The 22254-nt window shown below is 42.1% G+C and overlaps 2 protein-coding genes across 7 annotated transcripts in view; one reads left to right on the forward strand and one right to left on the reverse strand.

Moving 5' to 3' along the window:
- Positions 1-934: 934 nt before the first annotated feature.
- CMC2 (C-X9-C motif containing 2) lies at positions 935-18171 on the reverse strand. Of its 3 annotated transcripts, XM_039227562.1 has the most exons (5): positions 18013-18171; positions 11933-11971; positions 10182-10297; positions 5724-5795; positions 935-1996 (listed from the first exon to the last, which is right to left on the reverse strand). In XM_039227562.1, exons 3-5 carry the CDS (start codon positions 10260-10262, stop codon positions 1910-1912), a joined length of 240 nt encoding a protein of 79 aa, XP_039083493.1. In that variant the 5' UTR covers positions 10263-10297; positions 11933-11971; positions 18013-18171; the 3' UTR covers positions 935-1909. The 3 variants fall into 3 exon arrangements, with proteins under 3 accessions (XP_039083493.1, XP_039083484.1, XP_039083502.1); XM_039227553.1 differs by lacking the exon at positions 11933-11971 and having other exon boundaries at positions 18013-18169; XM_039227571.1 differs by lacking the exons at positions 11933-11971; positions 18013-18171 and adding an exon at positions 17767-17886.
- A 107-nt stretch (positions 18172-18278) lies between these two features.
- The window catches only part of CENPN (centromere protein N), a 28278-nt gene continuing 24302 nt past the window's right edge, over positions 18279-22254 (forward strand). Inside the window, exon 1 of one of the 4 annotated variants that reach the window (XM_039227533.1) lies at positions 18279-18420. The gene's annotated coding sequence lies outside the window, so the exon portion shown is untranslated. The other 3 variants (XM_039227513.1, XM_039227524.1, XM_039227543.1) reach the window with 3 other exon arrangements.

Raw genomic sequence — 22254 nt, forward strand, 5'->3', positions numbered from 1 at the left:
AACCACCTTGCTAACTGAGTGTCCAGCCACTTGAACACCTCTCGTGATGAGAAAAGCACTTATTAAACACTGACATCAACAAGGCCTCACTCTGGACATATACATGGACTTCAATAGAAAGAGCACACAGCTCACAGTCTGTTGGCACCTCAACTGACCAGAAGACCACGACCCTGCTGTGGCTGTGGCTCGACGCAGCTGACTTCCACATTGTCCCCAGTGGCAGGAAGAGCCCTGGGTGGGAAGGGGTGACTGCTGGAAGTGAGTCTGGAAACAATGAAGTCAGGCCATTTTCAAATAGTTAACACAGCTGAGACTTCCCCAAACTCTTTTTGCCCTCGCTTGTGTCTTCTATGTTTAAGCTCCAGAATCAGTACATTGTCAAAAAGGAAAGTCTAATGGGACCATTTTGTCCTAATTCCAGAAAGTCTAAGAGAGCAGAGACCGTATGACTCAAGTCAATTATTTTATTGAAGGAGAGAAGTTACGCAAATGTTAACTGATTGTTGGCAAAGGAGGGAAACACGTTAGAAGTCAGCTGTGTTGGCAGAAGGGAGAGAGCACCTAAGGCTCTCTGCCTAACAAAATGCTCAGAATCCGGGTTTCCACATTTCTCCATGGCTTGAGAAATGGATCACTTTCTCATGGGTCACTTTCTGTCTAGAGGATTCTGGAAACCAAATGAGGTTAAGATTCTTTCAGGTACCAACCAAGAGGCTTTAGGTCTTCTCTCAGCTAAGGCACCCGATGGAAGTACACAGGCAACCTCGGAAGTCTTATAGGTTTGGTTCCAGACCACAAGAAAGCAAACACCACAGTAAAATCAGTCAAATGAATTTGTTGGCTTCCCAGCACATATAAAAGTTATGTTTATACTACCCTGAAGTCTAGTAAGTACACAACAGCATTACGTCTAAAAATCAATGTACACGCCTTAGTTAAAAAATACTTTATTGTTGATAAAGTGCTAACCATGACATCGGAGCTTTCCGCACGTCAATCTTTTTGCCAGGGAAGGGTCTTGTCTCGACGTGACGGCAGCTTCTGCATCAGCGCTTGCTGCCTCACCTTGTGCTCTCAGGTTATGAGGACAGCCTCTTTCCTTTATGCCTCGTGAACCAAGGTCTGCCAGCTTCAAACTTTTCTTCTGTGGCTTCTTCGCCTCTCAGCCTCCATGAAACTGGAGAGAGTGAGCACTTTGCTCTGGATTAGGCTTTGGCTTAACAGAATGTCCATTCTTCTATCCAGACCACCGAAACCTTCCCCAGATCAGCAGTAAGGCTGTCTGCTTTCTCTGCATTTGCATGTCCGCTGGAGAAGCCCTTTTGATTTCCTTCAGGAACTTTCCCTCTGCATTCACACCTTGGCTAACTGGCACAAGAGGCCTGACTCCGGCCCATATAGGCTTTCAACATGCCCTTCACCCTGAGCGTAATCACTTCTAGCTTTTGACTTAAAGTGAGAGAAGGGGGGCTCTTCCTGTCACTTACACACTTAGAGGCCAGCATAGGGTTCCTAACTGGCCTAATTTCAATACTGCTGAGTCTCAGGAACAGGGAGGCCCAAGGGCCGGGGGAGACGAGGGAAGGGCTGGTCGGTGAGCAGTCAGAACACACACAACACTAAGTCCGCTGTCTTCTTCTATGGACACGCTTCATGGCGCCCCGAAACAAGGACAATAGTGACCTCACAGACCACCGTAAGAAGTATAATAGTAATTATAAAGTTTGAAATACTGTAAGAATTACCAAAATGTGATACAGAAACATGAGGTGAGAACTGCTGTTGGAAAAATGGCACCAAAAGACTCGCTCAACGCAAGGTTGCCACAAACCTTCAATTTGATAAAAATGCATTATCTGCGAAGCTCAATAAAACGAAGCACAATAAAACGAGGTATGCCTGTAATTTATTTTTCAGATTCCTCTGCGGGATTAAAAAGTCTTTTTCTCATCGCATTGCCATGCTCCCTGCTCTTGGTCCTCTTTTCCATGTACTGGAAAATAAAAGGAAGGGGGGAGAGAAGAGACAGCAGATTATGTTACTGTTTATGTATCCGCGGAGTTAAATATTTTAAAATAACTGCAAAATAAATGGTTTCTGCTGATAAAATTCTTATGTCTTTTATTTCACTGAATCTGAAACTACAAACACAGTACAGCATCTACATCCTAATAGGTGCACAAATATTGACTGAATTAATTTCTTCCCAAAAGATGAATTCAGGAAATATTTAAGATGAGTGAGTTTTGCCCCTGTTCTTTAGGAACTCACAATCTATCGCACGCATCTAAACTCTGCTTGAACACATATAGTCTTGAGGAGCTCACTACCTTGAGAGGAGGCCTGTTTCACTATTGGACACTTCTACTCGTTCCAAAGTGTTTTTTATGTTGAACCAGTGTTTCCACTTAAACTCTCCTACTGCCTGCTATTTCTTCGTGCTGCTATAATCTGGTAAATATCTGGGTTAGAGATAACCCACTTACTACCTCGTTTTTGGGCTGAACATTCCTGGCTTCCACAGAGGTTAACAGAACATGGCCTCTGCCTCCTAGCCACTACCAAGCACCTTTTATAAAGTGCTTTAATATCAATACCCCTTATGAAAAATATCACAACCAGAATTAAATACAGTGCTCCACATGGTCCGACAGATGTGGGTTACAGTGGACCTACTAGCTCTTAGCACCTAGGCATTTTGCTTCTATGAATACTGTCAAGAGGAACTGGCTCTGGGCAACCATATTATCCTATCAGTTCACATGGAAACTTAGTCAGCTGAACATCCCAGGATATTTTTCATTGTAAAGTCATCAAATGGATTCTCCCTAAATCCTATGTTTCTGTAATTAGTCGGACCTAAATGCAGTTTTCACTGCATTTAGAGGTTTTCAGCCTAGTATTTTGATTTGACCAGTAGGTTATTAAGTAACAGGAAATACACAGCCTGGCACTTAGAATATGCACTTGTTTAAAGCAGAGAAACTTGAATATAAGTGTTTTATACAGATATATGTACAGGTTTATATACACCCATACAGACATTATTTTAGAGGTGAATGAAGGGTCCCTACTAAAAGGGAAAAAAAATAAAAGTAAATTCAAGATGAAAAAACTTAAGTATACAGCTAGACATCAAGATCTTTTAGGAGCCAAAGATAAGGGAAGAGGCCACAGAAATGAAATCGGTGACAGAGAGCTAACTAGGGACTTGACTGTATCCTCTGCCTCTGACCCCTGAGACAATGGTGTGGAAGTTCATGTACATCTTCCGGTCCCATAACCACAAAAATATAGGGAGCTAGGCTAGATCATCTTTAAGAAGTTTTCTAGATCTAAAGTTTTGATTGAAGAGTTATAATATAGATTCTGGAATGACAGTTTTCAAACTTTTTTTTCTTCTGAGACACCAGGTCCCTTTAACCAAAATCCTTCCTTTTATCTGTCATACATTAATTTTCTTCTTAAGATTTTTTTGGGGGAAAGGGCATTTCATTGCTTTAACAAGTTTTTTTTTTTAATATTTATTTATTATTGAGATAGAAATAGAGCATGAATGGGGGAGGGGCAGACGGAGAGGGAGACAGAATCTGAAGCAGGCTCTGGGGTCTGAGCTGTCAGCACAGAGCCCGACATAGGGCTCGAATCCACAAACTGTGAGACCATGACCTGAGCCAAAGTCAGACGCTTAACCAGCTGAGCTACCCAGGCACCCTTGTTTTGTTTTGTTTTGTTTTGTTTTGTTTTGTTTTTAAGGCACTATTCTAGAAAACGGAGGGATACCTACTCTTAGAAAAATATTTGATATCTATCTTTAATCACATATGCTGGGCTGTCCCCAGCAATCAGCTTGGGAGAAGGGATTTAAGGGTCTATCTTCAGAATACCATATAGGGGGCCCAAAAGGCAGGTTAAAGAACAAATTATAGTCTATGTTAAAATATATCTTAAGATATCCCCAAAGGGAGTCCAGACAGCCTCTAGATTACAAGAAGGGGGAAAACGATGAACGTGATGTTATTCACAAAACTTCACTCAACAATGTAGACAGAGTGGAAGGTCAGTTAACCAAAACCCAACTCAAACCAAACTGATTAAGAGGGACAAAAAGGATGCTGCAAAAGTAATATTAGTGATTCTTTCAATAAAAAGGGGGTGGGGTGGGGGAGGCAGTAACACAGCGGCAGAGAGAAGCTAAGGGAAACTGGCCAGCTCCTTCTAGTTAAAAGCTTCAAGGAATGAACTGCTCAAATGGCACGTGAAGGAAATGGTAAAGGAGCACGTGAGAAGCAATAAATGGTAAACCAGAAAGCTTATTAAAGGCAGAGAGGAAATAAATGAGCACAGGTTCAGAGGACTGAAGCATGAAAGGGCAGAAAAATATCTATAAATCAGGTAATGAAACAACATAAAAACCACATAGAGGACTTAGAAAATAAGTCAGGGAGAAAAATCTAGAATTCATATGAAAACAAAGTAAGAAAAATATCTACAACATCCTACCAAACAGTCACTAACAGCTCGGGACCACCTGGGAAGAAAATTTCATATGAAGATCTAATCACCAAACCAATGGCAAAAATTATTGAACCATAAGAAGAAAAAATAAATCTAAATTTAGGGGAAAAGGCGATCTGACACAACAGTAAGCATGTGAGAAATAAACTGCTGCACTGAATAACACAGCGCGGGCTTCACTTCCCATAATCGTATGCAAACAAAACGAAGCCCTAGGTTCAGCTTTCATATAAACTAGCTTTACCAGTGAAGAAAAACTCGAAAAATCCATTTAAAACACTTATACGTGTACATGTGTGTGCAAAGAAAATTATCACCCTGAACTCAGAACTCCAGAAAGTTCTTCAAACATTAAAGATACTAGAAAGGGATTCCAGGAAGAGAAAAAACAAACAAAACCAAAAAAAAAAGCCCAAAAGCCTCAGATTGGAAAATATAAAAAACAAAGATATAGATGCTGGAGAGCTTCAAATACTGTAATACCTTTCAACATGAGGCAAATAGGAAAAAAGTTCAAAAATATGGAAAATGTAAGAAAATTGGAAGACAGGTTTTTAATACAGATTTTTTTTTAAGTTTTAGATATAACACATCTCATATATGAAAAGAAATGGAATTAAATTTCTTTTCAAAGATTTCAAAAGCACTCTGATACATGCCCAAGTCCACGTCACGGCCTCAAACCAAGTTTGGGAAAGGAGTCTTTGGGATCAAGTTGAACGAGATCCTTATGGCTTGTCCATGCCATGGTTATAAAGAAATTCACAATTTTAAACCTGTAAGGAGACCTGTAAGTCTAGTTCCCGCCATGTTTTATGAGGAAACAGGCCCAAAGAGTATTGGTTTCCTGCTACAGGTAATAGCTGATGGACAGAAGTCATTCTGCTAAACAAATTCAACTTCCCTAACCTTGCAATTCATCCAGAAGAGTTACAATGATTACAATAAGGAAGTTGTTTTCATTTACGTGCATGCAAAACAAAACAAAAACAAAAACAAAAAACCTCAGCAATGTTCTAAAATTGTCCCCAGAAGAGGCTTTTATTTCTCCTCTTGGTTTTAGGGGAGGACATATGTCTAAAGCCACTTCTCTCTGTTATACTAAAATTCGGAATAAAAATTAATAATGACAGTATTATAAAATATTGTTCAAAAATGTTGTTCTACTGTTCAACCACTTTTATCCTTTAACACTTTCTTACCTCATTCTTCAAGCATTTTCTCATCTCCCGATCAAGATCATTGCAATGACCAAAAAATTTCAGAATGCTGTGCTAAAAGGAAGAAAAGGGGTAAAATATTTCATCCCATAATGTGCTAAGGTCTCTGGCACATAGAATTTAAATACTTATTCCTACAGAAATGGGTTTAATGTGTCGCCACCTTGTTAATAAGCAAATAGGTAAATCACAGGTATAAGGTATACAGATAAACAGACTTATCCTGGTCTTCCTAAAAGAGAGAGAAAGGCTCTGTAGGTAGAAATGAAAAACAAAAAGACTTTTTTCCTTGATAAAGGGAAGCATATTAAACTGCCAAAACCTCACAATGACAGAGTGTAAACAATTCTGTTTTCGAGTCACTCTGTCTTTAAGGGCATGTTACAATCACAGCACAATCCATTATCCACTATAGGGAGTGATGTCAAAGTGCACCGTGGCCATATTAACATGACCAGTAACTTCCTTCACTAGCAAACACTCTGTCCCACTGAAGAATTACCTAATAAATGCTGGGTGCCAACACTATTTTCTCATTGGCCTCCATTCAAAATGTCATCAAAATACATCAGAAACACATAACACTCTTATTAAATGGCCTATATGGGCCACATAAATAAGCTACTAATCCACAATATAAGAACATCTATGTCTGAAGTTCAAAGTCTGCTCTCTCTGAAAAGCAAAAAATAAAAATCCCCTAGTGGTTTCAAGGCCTATATGACAAGGATCACGGCAAAAAGTACGAATGCTCCAAAGCAGATTACGAAGAAGGCTGAGGTCAAGAATGTGAATTTTAGCAGGGCCATAATTAGTGTGTTTGCAATCACAATTTTTAAGGGTGCCTAGGATAGCATGGCGATGGCCTATATAATAACATGCCATGAATGCCGAACTTGTAGCTATAATAATAAGCACCTGTTCCATTTCTTTCTAATTAAGGCTTTTCATGGAAACCAGACAACACACAATTCCTAAGCTATGCCTCATGCTACCCCCTCCCCCTGCCTCGATGCCACCTTCAATGTCTTCTTCTGGTCTACAGTCAATGAATGGGTCAGTTTTTCTGGCGAGCATTTAGGGTAAACTGACATCGCCTACCAGTTACCTAGTGACCTTTTCAGAATAAGTATTTCTTGTGTATTCTTCCTAAACTATTTCTCTGACCACAGATGAATGGGAACAATGCATTTTCACACACCTTCTGGTGAAGCAGAAACAACAGAAAGGATTAATGTTGAAAATGTAAGGCAATATTTCATAGGTTAATTCACAGGAATTTCTATCATCTCATACACAAACATCTTTTTTAAAAATCTGAGACAAAAGCTAATTTTTTTGCTTTCACCCAATATTTTAGCCCACAGAAATACACTCTTGTGACGTTACGTGAAAAACAAACCCGCTGGAAGTGGTAAAAGGAACACCCGTGGACTGCAGTTCTCTTGCACGCACGTGGCATAAGCCTCCAATGTGTGACGTCTGGTTCTAGAAACCAAACTGCCTGGGCCAGTAACTGAATAAATGGACCAATCAATCGACATCTTAAAGACAAGCACTAGGGATTCAGCAGTGAGGAAGGCGGACCTGGGCCCTACTTGCACAGAACACGGTCACAGAGAAGAGCCAACGAGCAAAGTGACTGCCATAAAGCAGTTGTTCTTCAAGCGCAGTCCAGGGGCACCAAGAGTTCCCAGGAGCTCTCCAGGGGGCATAGAAGGTAAGCACTATTCTCTTGATAATCGGGGATCTTATTTGTTTTGCTCACTGTCATTCTCTCACAAGACTACAGTAGAATTTTCCAGAGGCCACACAGAGGACAACATCACCAAACACTAGACATGAGGCAGACAGGAGACACACCTATATTCTATTAAGCCAGATACTAAAGAGAACTGCAAAAATCCAAAAACAATGTCATTCTTTGTGGTTTTTTTGTAATGTTTATTTTTAAGACAGAAAAGTGCACATGAGCACACCAGCTGGGGGGTGGGCAGACAGTGGGTCCGAAGCAGGCTCTGCACGGACAGCAAGAGGCCCGACGCCAGGCTCAAACCCACGAACTGTGATTGTGACCTAAGCTGAAGTCAGATGCTTAACTGACCGAGCCACCCAGGCATCCCGAAAGAAATGACATTCTTTTGACTCTGTCTTTTGTTTCGTAAAATAAGATCTTTTTTATGAAAAATTACTATGTTAACATGCACTGAGTTTATTATTATATTTTTAGATACAGTTACATTTTTTAAAAATTTCTCAGTTTTAATTTCTAATTCATAAATATCGGTAGCTAGAGTCCACATACACAAAAGTTATTTGGGGTCCTCAGTAGCTTTTAAGAGTGTCTAGGAGTCCTGAGGCCAAAAAGTGTGAGAAGTACCTTAAAGTAGGAAATGGACCACGTATGGTGTCACTGGAGTACAGAGCGACGACACCAGGAGAATGTAGGCCAAGAAAGGAGGAAAGGAAGAGGAAACGACAGGCTACAGAATAACGCCTGGAGGAGGCTGGAACGCGGTGTCCCATGCGGGCAAGCGGAGCCGGTGGGGAGGGCTCCGAGACCAGGAAGGACAAAGCCAGCACCCAGCATCAGGAGAGAGAAGCGTGCGCTCACACGCCCGCAGAAAGGAGCCCGTGGGAGCAAGGGGAAAAGAGGGCAGGAGGGTGTGAAACCCAAGGCTAAGTAGGCCCTGAAACAACACGAAGGGAGACACTGGGATTTTATGCTGCGGCAGAGGAAGCCAGTAGAGCGAAACGATGATTGAACGTAGTCTGAACAGTCACTCCGACACGGTGTGGGACGTGAGTGAGGGCAGAGGAGAGGGCAAACCGGTCAGGGGACCCGGGTAGCCCCACTAAGAGAACTCTGGAACTAACTGGTGTTCGGAACAGACACATAAATCAGCAGAAGAGACTAGAGAGCCCAGAAATAGACCCAGTCACGTGTGGTCAACTGATTTTGACAAAGGCAGCAGGATAATTTAGGAGGTAAAGACGGTGTCTGCAACGGACAGTACTGAAGAAACAAGACCCAGAGAGAAAGGAAAGCAGAGACTCCTACCTCACCCTAGACACACATATTAACTTGAAATGGGTCACAAACCTAAATATCAAAGCTAAAATCCTAAAACCTTCAGAAGAAAAAAATAGGAGAAAATCTTTGTGAACAGGAAACATAAAGATCCTTAGAATCCAAACAACAAAAAACAAAACAAAAAGTCCTCACAAACAAACAAAAAAAAGCCACCTAGTAATCAGACTTCATCAAACTTGGAAACTGCTCTTTGAAGCACAACCTTCAGAAAATGAAAAAGGGTATGACAGGCTGAGTACATACTCACAATACACTTGTCAGACAATGTCTTCAACTTGTCAAGACAATGTCTTGACTGTAGAATGAAAAAAAATTATTAAGACTCAGTACTAAAGCAAACGACTCAATTTTAAAATATGGGCAAAAGAAAATAATAATAATGATTAAATAAGTAAGTTTTTTTAAAAAAATAAAATATAGGCAAAAGACTATACGAAAGGTCAAGAGGCACATGAAAAGAAGCTCAAATGAGAGACTACTGCACAGCCATAAAGTAACGTTAAAAAGACTTACAATATCAATTCTGTGTCTACGTGTACGCTGAAAAGAATTTGCCTAAAGGATATTGTCACCAACAACGTTCTTTGAACAAAGATATCTAACTTCACAGATCACTACCTGTTAGTCTTAAATTCTACTCATTTAAATGATACATACTAACTTTATAATTTTACACATCTACAGTTTATGAATATCATGAGGAAAACAGCACATCATGCAAAGTTAAAGAAAAACACAAACGCTCTTGGTAACTGTCTCACGTATCAATTATATGGGAAAAAACTCAATGTTTGTCATCCGTAAAAATATCAGCTTTAATTGAATGCATTCCAAAAATGTGTTTCTTTTCCATTTTGGTTTTAACCATTGAATTTTACTTCCATTCCACTAACAAGTAAGTTAACCTGTCAAATTAGGCCAATCATAATTTAAATCTAGCTAACATCTAATTGTTAAAAAAAAAAGTTTTTAATCTCCTTTAAACACAGAATGGTAGACATCAAGGAAAATATTTAAAAATTCTTAAAATAATTACATTATGATCAAAAGAGTCCATTTAAAATAATTGGTCTAACATCCTGTAGTTAAAAAAAAGGAAAGTATTTTATTGAAAGAACATGGGTTCCATATCATTTCAAAAGTTCCCTAACAAACCACCATGCTTAATTTTTACTAATCACAAAAGGAAATGGTATCTGAAAAATCACAAGCATCAATTACTAATCTTTAGTAAGCTAAGATCCGCTATATGATCATTCCCTTCCCTCAGCGAAGGTAACATTTCACATCACTGTGTTGTACCTAAGTTTCATTTTCGCTTTATGGTCATTTTTCTGAACTCTTACATTTTTGTGACATTCCTTAAGCAAGTTAATCAAGACGTTGCATTCTTCAGTGTGCAAGTGTGGAGATAAGTCAGGATGCATCTTTAGGAGGAGGTGATGGAGCACAGCAGAGCAACCTGTGGATACAAGAGTGTCTTGAATACGTGTGACTGTAATTGTCCGTGAGACCCAAAACTATTTCAGTAAAAACCTGCAGTGCACTTTATCAGAAACAAACACTGACCTTAGGCAAATTATTAAACTTGAGCCTCAGCTTCCTTATCTGGCAATGTAACAGATTCAGCAAGTTATCAGGTGTTCAGAGAACCTACAGGTTCAGAAAAAAGCAAGACTTCTTCTAGAGAGGCCCAGCTCTGGAAAGAAGTGCTCCAGAAGAAACAGGCAGCCTCTATTAACAAGCCTGATTTCAACTATTTCCTCCACATTCCTGAAACTGATTACAACTCATTTTGTGCAGATGAAATTCTACAAAATAAGGGAACTGGTTTATTAATCCTTTTAAAACGTATATTCCTCTGAGAGGGTTAAAGCCCCATCAGTCTCACATTAGTGTGAATTAACATGGAATGTTTTCTTCCTAACATCTGGCTGAGAAAATCTAACTAAACAACGAAGAGAAACAAAAAGAAGTGAAAAAAAGTTTTCTAGTTTAGCAGATCTGTCCATAAAATTCAATTACTACAATGAAAGCAAGATGATGAAATAAATCCCAGAAATTAAATTTAATTGGTTAATTCACTAAGTAGAAATTTAGCAGCCAAGGTCAAAGGAAAAGCATTATTTTGAAGCATTTGCTATAGTTATACAGCACTATTTGCCTACTCTTTTTTTTTTAACCTATTCTTTTTAACTTGGAAAAGGGTACCAAAAGAAAGAACCAATTATCACTTTCATCTTTTAAAAGGTTCAAGGAAAAAAACAAAATAATGACCTTAGTGGGCAAAGAGTTCTTAGGTCAAAAGCACAATTCATAAAAGAAAAAAATTGGTAGAATCTTATCAAACTTAAAACTTTCTCATTTCAAAAATATACCACTAAAATGAAAAGATGCAGGGATGGAAAGTACAACACAGGGAATGTGGTCAATAATATTGTAATACACATCTCGCCATGAGCATTTCATAATGTATATGCTTAAAAAAAAAAAAGAAAGAAAAAGATAAGCCACACTTTGGGTGATAATGACATGTCAATGTAGGTTCAGTAGTAAAAACACACAACTATAGAGGGGGATGCTCATCATGGGTGGGAGGGTTTGCATGTGTGGGGCTGGAGCACATGGGGTCTCTCTGTACTTTCTGCTCAATTTTGCTGCAAACCTAAAACTGCTCTAAAAAATAAATACCCTACTAGCTAGAGACTAGGAGAAAATATTTGCAAACCCTGTTTGAAAAAGGACTTGCTACCTACAGCATATAAAGAATGCTTACAAACCAGCCCAACATTTAAAATGGACCCCCCAAAATGGGCAAAAGATTTGAATAAATGCTTCACAGAAGATGGTACAAGAATGGTTAATTAAGCACATGAAAAAATGCTGAACATCATTAGTCACAAACTAAATTCAAACTAAAGCCACAATGAGATACCACCACATTCCCCCCCGAATAGCTATAATCAAAAAGGCAGACAATATCAAGCAGTGGTTAGGACGCAGAGAAAACAGATCTCATGCACCGATAATGAAAATGTAAAATAGGACACACTTAGGAAAACAATTTGGCCGTGTCTTAAGGAGTTAACACACTTACCCAATGACCCCTGACCACGGAAACTGCACTCCTAAGAATCTACCCAAAAGAAATGAAAACATATCACCACACAAAGACATGTATGTTAATGTTGACAGCATTATTCATTATAGCCAATAGGAAACAACCCAAATGTCCAATAATCTGGTAACTGGGTAAATAAATGCAGTATGTCTAGACAATGGAATAGTATTTAGCAGTTAAAAGGAATGCATGGACGCAGGCACCAACATGGATGAACCTCAAAGCACCAAGCTGAATGAAAGAAGCCAGACTCAAAAGACTGTACTGTATGATTCCATTTACACGCAATGTGTAGAAAAGGCAAAATGGTAGAGAAAAAAAGGCTGATGGGTTGTCTAAACCTGAAAGTGAGAGAGAGGATTATTTGCCATTGGGCACAAAAGAATACAACTGCGTGAAGAAAGTGTTTTAAAATGGGATTTTGGTAATGGTCGTGCAATAGCAGTTTACTAAAATCACTGAACACACTTTACTAAAATTCACTGGTGGGTGAATTTTAGGAAATGTAAATTATATCTTAACAGAGCTGATACAAAAACGTTCAAGAAATTCAAACTGCCTATCTACTTTTCACTCTCAATAAGTCCTTAACAATGACTACACAAAGAATTCCAGAGCATTACACTATCCCTACTATTTAAGAATTCAGCTTCTAAAAAGCCTAGTGGATCGCGGTACCACTGAGTGACTAAGGGCATGCGCATGCGTACACAGGCCACATACCACAGCGGAAGGTCCCAAACCAGGCCGCCATGCCCAACTAAGTACTGGAGTATCTGAAACGGAAACTGGAAATGCAGCCAAGTTCAAATTTTGTTTGCCTGCCACTGACTACAAAGTCTTCTTAATGACATAATCTTTTTGCTCAGAAAAACGAGGTCTCCTACAGTCTAGCAATTTAAGTCCTCTCATGTTGTACCATTTAGCCACCTAGAAAATGTCTTTTTATTTTGTAAATTTATTTAACAAAATATTTTTCCCTATTTCTATCAACTAGTCCTCAGATGTGTGCTTTTACAATTGGGAAACAAGCTTATGATGTACTGAAATGACCTCTTTGGCCAATTAAATACTTTTGAAGACACTTGGCTGCTGAGACAAATGCATCCACATTGTATAGAAGTAGAAATGAGTAATTATCATGAGTATATTTTTCCTCCCTCCATTACAAAAGTTTATGCCGCTGCAGACCCAGTCAGAGTACCAATAAGATAACTTCCTTTCTACTTACTTATCCTACGTAACTATGTCAAAGAAGCAAATCGTTTCACATAGTTTCCTTTTCCTATTCTTCTTGGTAAAAAGCTAAGCTACTACTTCTTAATCTACAGCTCTAAATACTGACTGAATCCCTTGTCTAACAAATTCCTCGCTTTACCAGTTATCCCCCCTTTCCTCCACCCTATCTTTTTAGTGAGCTACCCCTTTCTTCTTTCCCTCTACCTACCCCGTACCCATGCCCCCTTCCAGCATCCAGCTGGCTTCGCCTCCCATTGGTGCTTACACAGGTGTACTGTCACACTCTCAGGAGCAGTGCACAGAGCACAGCTATAAAACCGTGCCACTGTTCCTACAACACTCAGTGTGAGTGCTCGTATCTTCCAGCAGTCATCTTTAAAAGCCTATTCTGGAGCACCTGGGTGGCTGGCTTAGTCGGTTAAGCATCAGACTTCATCATCTCGCTGTTCGCGGATTCGAGTCCCATGTCAGGCTCTGTGCTGACCGCTGGGAGCCTGGAGCCTGCTCCAGATTTTGTGTCTTCCTCTCATTCTGCCCCTCCCCCATTAAAAAAAATTTTTTTTTAATGTTTATTTAGTTTTGAGAGAGAGAGAGAGAGAGACAGAGTGTGAGTGGGGGAGTGGCAGAGAGAGAGGGAGACACAGAATCTGAAGCAGGCTCCAGGCTCTGAGCTGTCAGCACAGAGCCCAACGCGGGACTCAAACCCACGAACTGTGAGATGATGACCTGAGCCCAAGTCGGTCGCTTAACCGACTGAGCCATACCTTCCTCATTTGTGCTCTCACTCGCTCTTGCTTGCTCTCTCTCTCTCTCAAAAACAAATTTAAAAAAATAAAAAATAAAAGCCTATTCTAAATAACATTACTATAACTCAAAGTAATTTGTGAGCTGAAGAAAACTAAATGTATATTCCATATTCTTACTTTTAAAATTCCTTCAAAGCAATGAATCTACATGATTAGTGTATAAAATAAGTTTTAAACACTTAACACACAGTAGGTACAAGTCTTCTAATCCTTCCAGTAAGTGTAAATTCAGTGGAACCATAAGAAATTGCCTTTTTGTACTTCAAGTATGCATTACTCACATTTTCATATCAAAAATAAGTCCCAGGTCACATAGTAAGTGGCAGAGTGACTACCCAATGGCATCTCTAACCAGGACAAATTATTCCTATGCTCAAAACAGAAAACTTCCCAGCAGTTTGTGGATGAAATAAATTCAGATAGGAAAAACTATTTCCCAAAGAGCCTCTGGTTGACTACAAGTTCAACAGGCACTAATTGTGGGTTCCAAAGAAGTCAATGTAACATTATCCTGCATTACTAGAAATAGAGGGTCTGTCTACCTCAACAAAAAGAACAATACTGTATTCGTCCAGACATATGTGAATATTCCTGGAGAGAGTGATCAGAATTAAGATGGCTTTGACTCTAAAACTCTTCTCAGGAACCCAATAATGAAACTGGGAATATTTAGCAATTTAGGGAAGCTCCCATCAAAGCAGACAGATCAAAGGAATAACCTGGTTCAGCAGGAGAAATAACGGATCTGAAGGCAAAAGTTGTGGACTTATCTGTCCATAAGTTATAACACTTTGGTTACTTAATCTGACCTAAGTCTCTTCCATAAAACGGAATTAGCTCTTGACCTGTATCTGAGTGGTCATGAGGTTTAAAATAACATATGTGGGAGTATCTGAAACAGTGCGCAGAGAGTGTGACATATGCAAAATGTCTGAAATGCTCATCACATGATAGGAAAGACTGAATGGAATTTGCAATGCTGTTTCCAAGGTGTTTCTGAGGACAGGACCCTTAACAAAGGCAGATGTCACCTCCCTGGAGCTGTCCAACAATGAAGCAAGCTGCTTTGGGAAGTTCTCGGTTATCTGTCTGTCTTAAAGTACCCCAAAGAGACTGGCTACGTCAGTTAAGGATGTCACAGAATGTATTTCTGCACTGCATTCGTCAGTTTCTTCTCAAATATAAGTTCACAATTAAACTTATATTTTTATAAGATTTTAACCTACTTCCAGAAATGAAATTCACAATGGATAAAAACCTGTCACTGCTAGGAAAACACAAAAGAATTTCAAAAGGATAATGCCAAAGTCATCATGAACATCAGCAGCACTGATGAAACAAAGGTGAGGGGAATATTCATTTGTGACAAGACTTCATGCGTGCCTGCTTGCAGTAAGAAAAAGGAATACATTCCATTCACAGTGGTACTATTTATACACAAAACTGCAGTCGCACCTTTACACTGGCATTTAGAAAACACCAGAAGGTTAACCTGTCACAGTTACAGTGCTTGCCTACCCAACTCCACCCACTGCCTTAAGTATGCACACATGTATACTAAAACAGATGCTGAAACTCTTAAAATTAAATGTTCAGCTGTGACAACAACCGGGTGACTGGCCCCTGCACAGCAATTTTAACTTTTACTTGGGGGTAAGCTGGGAGGTCAGAGCAGTACGGTACTCTCACTAAAGACGTAAAGATCACAGTCTTATTTTAGTCGTTCACCTGATTCCACCAAGACGGAGGTAAAACTTTCCTAAGGAGTATTCCATGATAGATTTCAACCACCAGGTGGCACAGTTTTCAAAACATAAGCCAAGAGGTAAGCAATACATGGCATGACCTCTAGTAAAGAAAAAGGAGTAAGCATCTTAATAACACTTCAGCAAATCTATAATCACAAGGAGGAAACTCCCTATTTTAATGCCACTTGTGTTTTCTTTCAAAAGATTTTGCTGTTTTGTGGCTCCACCAGAAAGAAATTCACACCACAGCTACAATTTCTAATGTCACTGTAAAACAGAAACGGGGTGGGGGGGGGCGCCTGGGTGGCTCAGTCGGTTAAGCATCTGACTTCGGCTCAGGTCATGATCTTGGGGTTCGTGGGTTCGAGCCCCGCATCAGGCTCTGGCTGATGGCTCAGAGCTTGGAGCCTGTTTCAGATTCTATATCTCCCTCTCTCTCTGGCCCTCCCCTGCTCACGCTGTGTGTGTGTGTGTGTGTGTGTGTGTGTGTGTGTCTCAGAAATAGATAAAAACATTACAAAATTTTTAAAAAATAAAAAACAGGGGTGCCTGGGTGTCTCAGTCAGTTAAGCGTCCGACCTGGGCTCAGGTCATGATCTCACAGTTTATGAGCTGGAGCCCCACACTGGCCTCTGTGCTTACAGGGCAGAGCCTGGAGCCTACTTGGATTCTGTATCTCCCTCTCTCTCTGGCCCCCCTCTGCTCCCATGCTCGCTAGCTCTCTCACTCTCTCTCAAAAATAAATAAGCATTCAAAAAGCAAAACAAAAAACAAATCCAGAAAAGTCCCTTGTTCAGAGTTTGAAGAATCTGTTCTCCAGAAAAAACTGTAAACTTAATAAACACGTAATGCTTTCTAAAACATGTATTTTTTAAGGCCTACTTTTCAGAAAGCCTCGAATCAGTTAAATTAGTATTTCTCCAACTACATCAAACTATGCACCAAACTCAGCAGAGGTAGCGGACACAGCAGTGCACCACCTACCCTACAGTCTTCTATTTACCCCAGTTGCGCAGAGACCAAACCTAAACATCTGCTATTGAGTGACAAGTACTCCCAAATACACACCACGGCCCACTGCTTCGGAGAGGAACCCCTGGGCTGCCCGGGGAAAAAATCCACAGGGCTCTTAAGTTCCACCACACAGCTTCCCAAGAAATGGAAACACACTCATCAGCACTCAGTAGGCACTGGGCATTCTGCTAAACCACCCGAATTTCAGAGAAGAAAAAAAAAAAAAAAAAAAGCAGTCCATATACCTCAAAAAACACACAGGCTAGTGAGGGAATGTTCTTGCAAATGCACATAGTAAATGCCCAATAAATGCTTGCCAAACGTTGAATTTGGGGTTATTATAAAACTGAGAATTGGTTCACACCTCAACATAGTTAACAACAACAAAAAGAAAGGATAGAAATGAGCAAGGCTCATTTTAAACAACCTAAACACGTGCAGGAAAGGAGATATACGGGAGTCACAAGAGAATTCCTTTGCCAGCGCAAACTTCTTTTATGCATTTAAGATTTTAAATGAAGGTTTCCAGAACGCGGGTTTACTTAAGACTCTCCAGCAAGCACCTATTGGGAACCTACAAGCACGGTAACTTCTAAGCCCCAAAAAAGGCATCTGAATGTCTAACTTTCCTTGGAAAGTGTGCTGAGGAGCTCCTTGGATTCTCGCTTCCCAAGACAGACTGGCGGCAGCTCTTACTGCCGCTGAGATGTGCAGCTACGTGCAAATTCTAAACTCCTAGGTGGTCACAATAATAATCATACAATTCATTGAGAGCCCACCGCTCAATGTCAAACGCTGTAACTGTCGATGCGATGGGCTGTACCCATTTTACAGGCGTGGAAGCCGAGGCTCAAGGAGGGGAGGACCCCCTCCCCACCAGGTGACCGGGCTCGCGAGGGGCGACACAGGCTGCAGCAAGGACTGAAAGGTCTAGACCAAAGCATGCTCTAAACTACCAGCGCGTCCTCGGCAGCTGCCTGCGGACGGGGGGCCCGGGACGCACCTCCGGCTACGTCGGCAAAGCGCCCGGCGCCGTGGTCGGCCTCGGAGCAGCGGGAGCCACGGCCGCCCCGAGGACCAGGGACCGGACCTCCCAGGTCCCAACCTCCGACAGCGGCTGGAAGGGACACGGCGGGGCGCGCGCGAGCAGGGCAAGGGCGGAGGGACAGGTGCGTGTCCCGCGGCCTCCCCGGACACCGCGGCCAAGAAGAGAGCGCTGCTCGGAACGGCCGGGACTCCCGAGACTCACCGGACTCGCGGCCACACAGGGAGGGCTGAAGCGACAGTCAGCAGCGAGGACTCTTCATCCAAAGGCCAGCCGCGCGGGCGCTGGAGCCGGAGCAGCTCCTGGCGGCCAAGTCCCTCTCGCCCTCCACAGCCGACCCGGCTCGGCTCGGCTCGGCCCCCCGCGGCGCCCGTCCTCCGAGGCGCATGCGCCACCGGCCTGGACGGGCCCACCTGCGCGCGCGGGGGGGGGGGAGGGAGAGCGAGCGCACCGAGGCACAGCAGGGCCTCAAACCAGCAAACCGAAGCCACAAGCCAGACTTGGTGGCCGAGGTTAACTGCACTTAACGAATGGACTCTACTGACAAGAGCGATGCGAGGGCTTGGCGAGTTTCAGCCCTGCGGCTCCCCGACGCCGCTCCCTGCGCCTACGGTACAGTCCAAAGAGAGCGCCCGGCGGGGCGGGGGCGGGGCTGGAGGGCGACGGGAACCGCGATTGGTGGCTTTGAAGGAGCGGCGGGCGGGAACGGCGGCCAAGAGACTCTGTTGGAGATGACTGACTGTAAGACACCCGCGCGCGACCGGGGACCGGGCCCTTGAGTGTGGCGGGAGCCTTGAGAAGCCACATCCCAGGCTTGTGGGGCGACGTTTCCGCGACTGCCACGCGTCTCAAGGTGCGGGATCGGCGCTTGGCCTCGGGCAAGAGGTGGGGGACTACAGTTGGGACTGGGATGAGGGAGGGCCGTGGTACCGTCCGTGACGTCACATCCGCCCGCAGTGGGGCGGGGCCTAACTAGAAAGTACGTCAGCCCCGGAGCCTCCGCCGGCTGTCACGTGGCGGGTCACTTTGCTCTCCGATCCTGGGGTTGGTGCTGTCCTGGGAGTTGGTGTTTTGATTTTTTAAATCAGCCTTGGCTTCCGTTATTTTCCGCCCATGAGCTTTTAGTACTTTTCCTGATGCCCCGGTGCTGGCCTTTCCATGTAGATCTACAGAAAAGTTACCTAACAGGGCTCTTTTTTGTCATGCATTCGTTCAACAAATATCTATGTCTTGAGCTGCTGTGTGTGTGTGTGTGTGTGTGTGTGTGTGTGTGTGTGTGTGTGTTTGCGCGTGACCGGCACTGTGCTACTAAGAGCTAGAAGCGTAAAGAAATTAGTCACAGGGAATCGGGACAGTTTGCTCAGAGGTTTACCAGCTTCATTAGTGAGACTGAATGCCCTACCAAGAGTCTGTAGAATGGCATTTTGCAAACTTTACTCAAAATTAAGAATCTTCTGAAGCATTCTAAAAATGCAAGCTCTCAACGCGCAGCTGGGTGCCCCAGTCCACCCCCTCCCCCACACCCAGTGCAAATTGATGGAGCCCTGGGAATGCATTTTTACAAGCCTACCCCCCACCGCCAACGTTTTCAATGGGAGAAGTTCCTTTGATATATCACTGACTGTTGGAACCCTATTTCTTCCCAGGTTATCTCCTCAAGCGCACTGCATACCGAGAATATCTAACATTTCATTCCACGTGTATTTATCATTTAAGGATATAGCCATAAATAAGGCAAACATAGTTGCTACTCCAGTGGCTCAATATTTTAAAACCGTAATCAATAAGCAAGATCATGTTAGATAGTTCTATAAAGACAATAAGCAATGGAAAGTGGGGAGATCCCTTTTGAATGGGTGGTGAGGGGTACCTGGGTGGCTCAGTCAGTTAAACGTCCAACTCTTGGTTTCAGCTCAGGTCATGATCTCAGTGTTCGTGGGTTCAAGCCCTGAGTAGGGCTCTGCGCTGACAGCTTGGATTCTTTCTCTCTGTCCCTCCCTCTCTCTGTCTGTCTCTCAAAATAAGTAAACAAAAAAAAAAAAAAAAAAAAGAATGGGTGGTCAAGAATAAGTCTCTCTCAGTAGAAGCCATCTGAGCTGAAACTTAAATTACAAGAGATACCCAGGTGAAGATGAACCTGAACGTTCTAGGCAGGGGTAAGTGCAGGTGCAATGTGCTTTCTCTGGAAGTATCCTTCTTTTTTTTTTTTACAAATAGTTTATTGTCAAATTAGGTTCTACATAACACTCAGTGCTCATCCCCAAAGTGCCCTCCTTCATGCCCATCCCCCCTCCCCCCCACATCCATCAGTCCTCAGTTTTTGTCAGCATTCAAGAGTCTCTCATGGTTTGCCTCTCTCCCTTTCCCCCACCATTTCCCCCCTTCTTCTCCCCCTTGGTCCTCCGTCAAGTTCCTCCTAATCCTCCTATACGTGCAAACATATGGTATTTGTCCTTCTCTGCCTGACTTATTTCGCTCAGCATAACACCCTCAAGGTCCATCCATGTTGCTACACATGGCCAGATTTCATTGTTTCTCATTGCCATGTAGTATTCCATGGTATAGATAAACCACATCTTCTTGATCCATTCGTCTGTTGATGGACACTTAGGCTCTTTCCATGTTTTAGCTATTGTGGAGAGTGCTGCTATGAACATTGGGGTACATGTGCTCCTATGCCTCAGCATTTCTGTATCCCTTGGGTAAATTCCTAGCAGTGCTATTGCTGGGTCATAAGGGAGTTCTATTGTTAGTTTCCTGAGGAACCCCCACACTGTTTTCCAGAGGGGCTGTACCAGTTTACATTCCCACCAACAGTGCAGGAGGGTGCCCGTTTCTCCACATCCTCGCCAGCATCTAGAGTTCTCTGATTGGCTCATTTTAGCCACTCTGACTGGCGTGAGGTGGTATCTCAGTGTGGTTTTGATTTGTATTTCCCTGATGAGGAGGGATGCTGAGCATCGTTTCATGTGTCTGTTGGCCATCTGGATGTCCTCTTTGGAGAAGTGTCTGTTCATGTCTTCTGCCCATTTCTTCACTGGGTTGTTTGTTTTTCGGGCGTGTAGTTTGGTGAGTTCCTTATAGATTCTGGATATTAACCCTTTATCTGATATGTCATTTGCAACTATCTTTTCCCATTCCGTTGGTTGCCTATTAATTTTCTGGGTTGTTTCCTTTGCTGTGCAGAAGCTTTTAATCTTGATGAGGTCCCAACAGTTTATTTTTGCTCTCGATTCCCTTGCTTTTGGGGATGTGTCAAGTAAGAAGTTGCTGCGGTGGAGGTCAAGGAGGTTGTTTCCTGCTTTCTCCTCTAGGGTGTTGATAGTTTCCTGTCTCACGTTCAGGTCCTTTATCCATTTTGAGTTGATTTTTGTGCATGGTGTGAGAAAATGATCTAGTTTCATTCTTCTGCATGTTGCTGTCCAGTTCTCCCAACACCATCTGTTAAAAAGGCTGTCTTTTTTCCATTGGATATTCTTTCCTGCTTTGTCAAAGATCAGTTGGCTGTATACTTTTGGGTCCACTTCTGAGTTCTCAATTCTGTTCCATTGGTCTATGGGTCTGTTTTTGTGCCAATACCATACTGTCTTGAGGATGACAGCTTTGTAGTAGAGGCTGAAGTCTGGGATGGTGATACCTCCCGTTTTGGTTTTATTTTTCAGTATTACTTTGGCTATTCGGGGTCTTTTGTGGTTCCATACAAATTTTTGGATAGTTTGTTCTAGTTTTGAGAAGTATGCTGGTGCAATTTTGATTGGAATTGCATTGAATGTGTAGAGTGCTTTAGGTAGTAATGACATCTTAACTATATTTATTCTTCCTATCCATGAGCATGGAATGTTTTTCCATTTCTTTGTGTCTTCTTCAATTTCCTTCATGAGTTTTCTATAGTTTTCATCATACAGATCTCTTGTATCCTTGGTTAGGTTTATTCCGAGGTATTTTATGGTTTTTTGTGCAATTGTGAAGGGGATCAGTTTCTTGATTTCTCTTTCTGTTGCTTCATCATTGGTGTATAAAAATGCAACCGATTTCTGTACGTTGATTTTGTACCCTGCAACTTGGCTGAATTCTTGGATCAGTTCTAGTAGGCTTCTGGTGGAGTCTGTCGGGTTTTCTATGTAGAGTATCATGTCATCTGCGAAGAGTGAAAGTTTGACTTCCTCTTTGCCAATTCTGATGCCTTTGATTTCCTTTTGTTGTCTGATGGCTGATGCTAGGACTTCCAGCACTATGTTAAACAACAGTGGTGAGAGTGGACATCCCTGTCGTGTTCCTGATCTCAGGGGGAAAGCTCTCAGTTTTTCCCCGTTGAGGATGATGTTCGCTGAAGGCTTCTCATAGATGGCTTTGATGATGTTTAAGTAGGTTCCTTCTATCCCAACTTTCTCGAGAGTCTTTATTAAGAAGGGATGCTGTATTTTGTCAAATGCTTTTTCTGCATCT

This window comes from Hyaena hyaena, unplaced genomic scaffold (genome assembly GCF_003009895.1).
Source record: "Hyaena hyaena isolate Hyena2069 unplaced genomic scaffold, ASM300989v1 scaffold_1, whole genome shotgun sequence".
NCBI lineage: Eukaryota > Metazoa > Chordata > Mammalia > Carnivora > Hyaenidae > Hyaena > Hyaena hyaena.

Coding starts and splice junctions, on each gene's coding strand:
- CMC2 (XM_039227562.1), bottom strand. CDS start 10,262: ATGCATCCTGACTTATCTCCACACTTGCACACTGAAGAATGCAACGTC. Junction 5,796..10,181: donor TTAAGGAATGTCACAAAAAT/GTAAGAGTTCAG, acceptor TCTTCCTTTTAG/CACAGCATTCTGAAATTTTT. Junction 1,997..5,723: donor GAAAATGCTTGAAGAATGAG/GTAAGAAAGTGT, acceptor TTTATTTTCCAG/TACATGGAAAAGAGGACCAA.